The sequence below is a fragment of the Accipiter gentilis genome, chromosome 8, assembly GCF_929443795.1.
Source record: "Accipiter gentilis chromosome 8, bAccGen1.1, whole genome shotgun sequence".
Classification (NCBI taxonomy): Eukaryota; Metazoa; Chordata; class Aves; order Accipitriformes; family Accipitridae; genus Astur; species Astur gentilis.
Genome location: NC_064887.1, coordinates 25,214,416 through 25,220,415, shown reverse-complemented (window position 1 = coordinate 25,220,415; position 6,000 = coordinate 25,214,416). Strand labels below are relative to the sequence as shown.

At 37.5% G+C, this 6,000-nt stretch overlaps 1 protein-coding gene across 2 annotated transcripts in view; it reads right to left on the bottom strand.

Moving 5' to 3' along the window:
* Positions 1-679: 679 nt before the first annotated feature.
* The window catches only part of NR5A2 (nuclear receptor subfamily 5 group A member 2), a 96,918-nt gene continuing 91,597 nt past the window's right edge, over positions 680-6,000 (bottom strand). For both annotated transcript variants that reach the window (XM_049807610.1, XM_049807611.1), the window contains one exon: positions 680-1,838. In XM_049807610.1, the coding sequence (XP_049663567.1) occupies positions 1,591-1,838 (248 nt within the window). In that variant the 3' untranslated portion in view covers positions 680-1,590. The remainder of the gene's footprint in view (positions 1,839-6,000) is intronic.

Genomic DNA, 6,000 nt, shown 5'->3' with positions numbered 1-6,000 from the left:
TTAAAAATTAAAGTAAAAATGAAATACCCCTATTGATTTTAGTGTCTCACGACATACAGTAATTAAGTACTGGTAAAATAATTACCAATTTAAAAGAAATAATAAGGAAATCACTGCTCTGCAATTTTATCACAGCTTTTCCCCCACAGGACCTAAAGAATGTAAACACTATGGTTTTGTTAATGTTAGAGATGAATACTTTATTTTAAATGTATGTTGATCCACACCTGCACAGTTACCTTTAAGGGTAATGAAATAAGGCAAGACTTATAACTGTGGCACTACATGTTAATACTGATATTTTCATTTGGACAGAGAGATAATTGTTTGTTCTTCTCTAATATTTGTTCTGCAGCAGACTTTGGCCTACATAGACATAGCAGTATCACTCTTCTTTCTTTGCGTAGAAGATGTGTATTACCTAACTTTAAAAGGAAGAAGTTTCATCAGATATTGAATGTTTGAGTTAAAATTTAAGTTTCTTAATTACTGACAATTTTAAAGATCATTTCTTAATAAGCTCCATGGCATCATCAGGTCATACAATTCTTTTGTCTATTCTTGCATCCCTAAATGGATTTTTTATCTTATTTTCTTTTTAGTTTTTTAACATCAGGATTTGGTGTCCTGAAAAACTTTTTTTTTTTTTTTTTGGTCAAAAAAAAACCTTTTTTTTTTTTTTTTTTTTTTTTGGTCTTGTTTGTGATGGCTAAAATATCTCCACTTCCTTTATTTGGAAATGGTCGTGAATATATAGCAGAGCCATATTTTAGCCACTGCACTAGTTATGTATATCGTTGAATTGACTAATTTGTTTTGGAATATTTATCTTAGCTATTTAATAGCTATCCGATAACAGCAGTGGAAGAGGGATACTGCCTGATAGAACAACATGAACACGTGACAAAACAAACTTCAGAACATAGTAAGAATGCCAAGCTAACTGGATAACAGATTCTTCATATTAGCAATTTGCAGGCCTGAGAGACCGACAGTCAAAACCAGCCTCTTGGGATTTGGTGGCGATAGTACATAGCACATGGCCTACGCCAGCTCTCTCTCACAGATTGTTGAATGGATGCCACATCATTTATCGCAGAAGTAGTAAGTAAGTGTTGGGTCCTCATAAGGATGACAGAAGATGCTATAGATGCAGTTTTGCATCTATTAGAACTGGTTTCGAAGTCCTGCTATGCAGTGAAGGAATTTAGCGCACTCAAATTCCTCACTATCTTAGCTCGATAATACGGATCAGGTTTTTTCTCCCAAGTTTCTTCATATTGGCAATCAGCAGAGTTAAATATACAAGAATAATTCTGTCCTCTTTCATGGTGACATTGGTGATAGTATCCACTGGGTAAACTCACTTCACTCCAGTATAAAGTCCTATATAGATTCCTTTGGGGATGTGTAGCATATGATTCACAGTTTGCAATACAAATACCCTGATACATCACTTATTTACTATTAGTATTTGATTATTATACCATTTTGCAAAGTCTTAAAACCACATTTTAATTAGTGTTGCTTGGAGCAGTTCAGAATATTTTTTTTTTTTTCCTTGAAAGCAGAAGCTCTAATGGGTATAATTTATGCTCTCTTTGCATGCAGCATTTCAATGAGAAGGTTATTACACGGCACATCCCCGTTCAGGTGTTTGTAATAGAGGTATTCTTCGGCCTGCATACTGATGGCCCGGATTTCTGGTAGTCGCAGGAGAAGCTGCCCAAATTTGTCTGTTTGCTGTGGGTAATTACACATTGTGTAGTCCAGCAGAGCAGCATTCACTTGTTCCTGAACACCTTCCACAAGCTGGAAGTTCTCAAGATTTTTGACATCTGAATGATAATAAACAAAAAAAGTAACAACAATTGAGTTGCATTTTAATTCCTGTTTACGAAGGCAGTGTTTCGCTAAATGGATGGGGTTGGTGGTTTTTTTTTTTTCCTCCTGACAAAAGCATACTTTACAAGCTGCTGAATATTCAGTGAACCCTTTTGCCAACTTTCCTGGGAAAATGATCACAAAAGAGCTTTAGCGGAGTGTCTTGTTGAAATTCTGCATATACCTCAAATCAATTAGACACCAACGGAGTCTAAGCAAGGTCAGCTCTTTTCATAGCTTACAAAAAGAAAGGTTGAGGATTCCTAAAGTAGAAGACCATAATATATTGCTAGCAAATGAGTCCCAAGAGGAAGCCCTATCTTTAACCTAGTATGTTACACAATTCATATAATTCTGTATTAATTTTTCTGACCCAAGGTGAAATCTGTGTCCAGGGTATGATGTAGTTAATTCTAATAAAAAGTGACAGGGTTCTTGTTTCTGTTTGACATTTTCTAAATGATTCTGAAAGCCTTTGACTTGTCTAGCCTATGTTAATGAACCATCTGGTACACTCCAGTGACTGCCAAAATAATCTTCCCTACTAGAAACTCTCTAAAATATATATTTCACTGACTAATGATCTTTATAAAATGAAATCATTGTCCTTTGGGTGGAATATCAGATAAGAATGGTGCCCTTTAACCTGAACATGGTTTCTGAAATCCAACACTGATTTTTCTTTTTCGGTATTGGATAACAGGAGCATTTACATCAGCAAGGCAGGTACAGTTTGTTCACTCTGCCTCTGTTTGATTATCTTCAGTTCCTATACAGCAAGTTCAAGCTCTGGAAATGCTGGTCAGAAATAAATGCCAGTATATTAACTCCTCATTATTTGCATCCCTGCGTAAAAATTACTCTAATGGCATCATTTTTCAACATGTCTGGAGAATGCAGAAGCTATTCTAAAGCTGGCAAATTAGAGTGCTGCTATACTGCAGAAAGAGTGAAGTGATCAAAGTGCTTTTGCCGGGAGAGCTTGTTTTGGTTGGTGTTTGATCATTTATAGCATCAGTAGACTACTGTACCACAGTTTCTTGTAATGCTAAAGCATGGTGCTAGTGAGGATAGCTACGCTGCTAATTCACTTTGAATAAAGACAAATCTGCTCTTCCTTGGATGTTCTTGGAGCACAGGAGTTGGGGAATTTGGCGCAATTTGGCAGAATTTGGTTCATTGTAAATGCCAGCCTTTGACTGGAGGGGAAATGAGTGTTTTCCTTTGCAAAACAAGAACACGCATTGCTGATGGATTGGGGGACCAGCCTGGGGGGCTGTGTAAATTGGGTCTCACTGCACCTTTTCCTAGAAGTGCTTTAAATAGAGCAAATATTGGTTCCTGCACATAACTGTGTGCTGGAACACGAGGGAAATGGTTGGAGGCAGCAAACATTTTCTTCAGGATGAGAGGATAGGAAGGATGCCAAGGATCCCAATGGCAGCCCAGGGCAGCACGCACAGCCTCCAGGGCCTGAGCTCCAGGCTTTGGGCAGGAGCCGTTCTGGGGTGTGCCGGCTGCCGCCTGCGCTTCAGGTTCACTCTTGCATGAGCTGGGGCGAGTGTTTCCTGCTGTGGTTGTTACTGCCTGCCTCTTTCCTGTCCCAGTTTCACTGTGGAAATGAAGCAAGTGGCTCCCGGATTTGTGCTGCTTGTTCGGGAACTGGGGACACGACCTCTGTCCAAATTTTGCTAGCTGGCTTAAGGAACTCACTAGCAATACTTAAACTGACGGCTGTCCCACAAGAATTGTCTGACCCTTGCATTATCCAGAGTGAGGAGAACTGGAAACTTCAAAGCTGCTATGCCTGGTCCCTTAGCTATTCAAACTCATTTATCCAAAGTCTTTTTGCCAGTGTCTCTGGAGATCTTCGGATAATCATGTTTTCATGTATTACACTGGACAATTTCTCACACAAAATACAGCTGTTTATTATTTTACGTACCTACATAAAAATCCCAAGGTATTTTGTAGCCAGTGTAACCTGATTTAAAAATTGGGTGTTCTAAGCATATTTTTATAAAATTAAGAAAGGAGCAGTATCAACTATTACAATTATTTTAAATAGGTGGCTTTCAGATGTAAAATGCCATCATGAATGAAGTGTTAGAACATAAGAAATTCCCACAGAAAACAGGGCCTATGCTGGGGAGTAAACTGTGTTAAACAGCATGACAAAATGTATAATGATTTCAGAATCAGTATTTTGAACTTTTTTCCCTGTTAAAAATAACTTTGAACATGAGGAAGTTTTAGAAACTGTTAGCTGATTCAACCCCCTTCAAATTCAAAGGGCATCTTTCTGTTGCTGTCTGTTGTGAATCATACTGTAAGATTAAATTGTGCTGACTTCTTGGAAAACCAGGTTCATTCTCATTTTTGCTCTCTGTCTAAATGTTACTGCATGGAATATATATTTATTGGCAACATCACAAAATCAATTTTTACAAAGATCAAGAAGAAACAAAATCTGAGAATTGCAAATTTTGTGTTTTCCTGCAAAAGTGGTGAATTCAATGAATGTTTTATAGGGATGCATTCTGTCGTCAGCTGTATTGATATCATACTCCAAGTCAAAAGGAGGCATGGTATTTTATCTATATTACCCACATATACAGGATCGGTAGCTTCTGGCAGTAGGTGTACCTGTGCATTGTATAAGTGGTCCTATATGCTCGTCACCTGCATGGCCTGGCTGAATTGCATGGAAGTTGCAGAACTACAGAGGAAGAAGGTCTGTGTTGGTGGGGTTTTTTCTCAGTGGACAGTTCTTTAAATACTCATATGTGGCAACATAAGCCCTGAAGTCAGATGTAAAAACAAGTCCAATTAACACTAACAGTAAATAAAAAGTAGTTCTGGGTCTTCTATACTGTATCCAGCCTGAGGAAGTACTTTTAATGTACTTCCTCTACACAAATTCTTGATATTTGTAGTCAGGCTCAGTGCCTGTAAACAAGATGTTATTAGTTAACCAGTGAAAATACGCAGAAATTTTCTGACTTGTTTCTATACTGAATCAGAGACTTGTAGTCCAAATGGTTGCAGTTTAGGACATCATTACACAGTTAATCTGTGTGTAGATCTCTCCAGGACTGCAATCACAGTAGTGGGGATATAGGGGTAACCTGATGACCAGTTATGTATTTTGGAGTGAGTCTCCATGAAGTAACCAAGATTTTTGGATATGACTTGTGATAAGTGCTTTCACCTCATGTACGTTAACAATAAATGCTGCAGTAAAGCAAACAAGACAAAATGAACAGAGAGAGAGAAGTCCAAGTATATGTGCTGAGACCACTGCGTAAAGCTCTCTTGATATTTTGTATGCTGTTAAGACAGTAGTTTGCTAAACGCAGTTTGCAATATAAATTACATAGTTATTTTTGAGAGAGAATCAGAAACTCTAGCTCTAATAAAGATGAGTAACAACAAATATGTGAATACTAAGTTATTTCCAGTAGCTCCAAGTTCTGCAGGTAGAAAAAGAAATGCTGTACAGTTTTCACTTCTGGTACTTCGTATTTAGCTGATAGTGATACAAATGTTATTAAATAATAACTTTGGTTTGTAAGTAGATGGTTTTCCTGTGCTTTGGGTTTGTTTTTGTTCTCAGTATTTATTATATAACTCTGGCTAAAGCTACGTGAGTTAGTTTTCCAAGTATTTCCTTTTTGATAAAGATCCTTTGAATGCTAATGACTTAACTTGGTGCTGGTGTAAGTCTGCTGAAGGCAGTGGTGTACAACGAGCGTGAAAGCTGTTACTGATATGTACAGCACAACAGTCTTTTATGCTTTCATATAATTCTTTGTTCCCATCTGCTTTTTAGAATTGGAAGGTCTCTTATCAATCTTTACATCGGTTAGTAACAATTTAAAGTACACATGTTTAAGCTTAATGCAAGAAATCATTTTCTGAGGTTTAGATGCTTGTAAATTAAATGAGTAGGAATAGGTCCCCCCTCTCCCACCCACACACCCTTTAAATCCTAGCAGCTAGAAAAAGTGTTTTGTGTTGCTACAGTAAGTATCAGTCTCTTATCTCTTCTACTTTATTCACTCAGGGACTAATTACCAACTTTTTACATGAAACAGCCTTACTGTGAGCTCACAG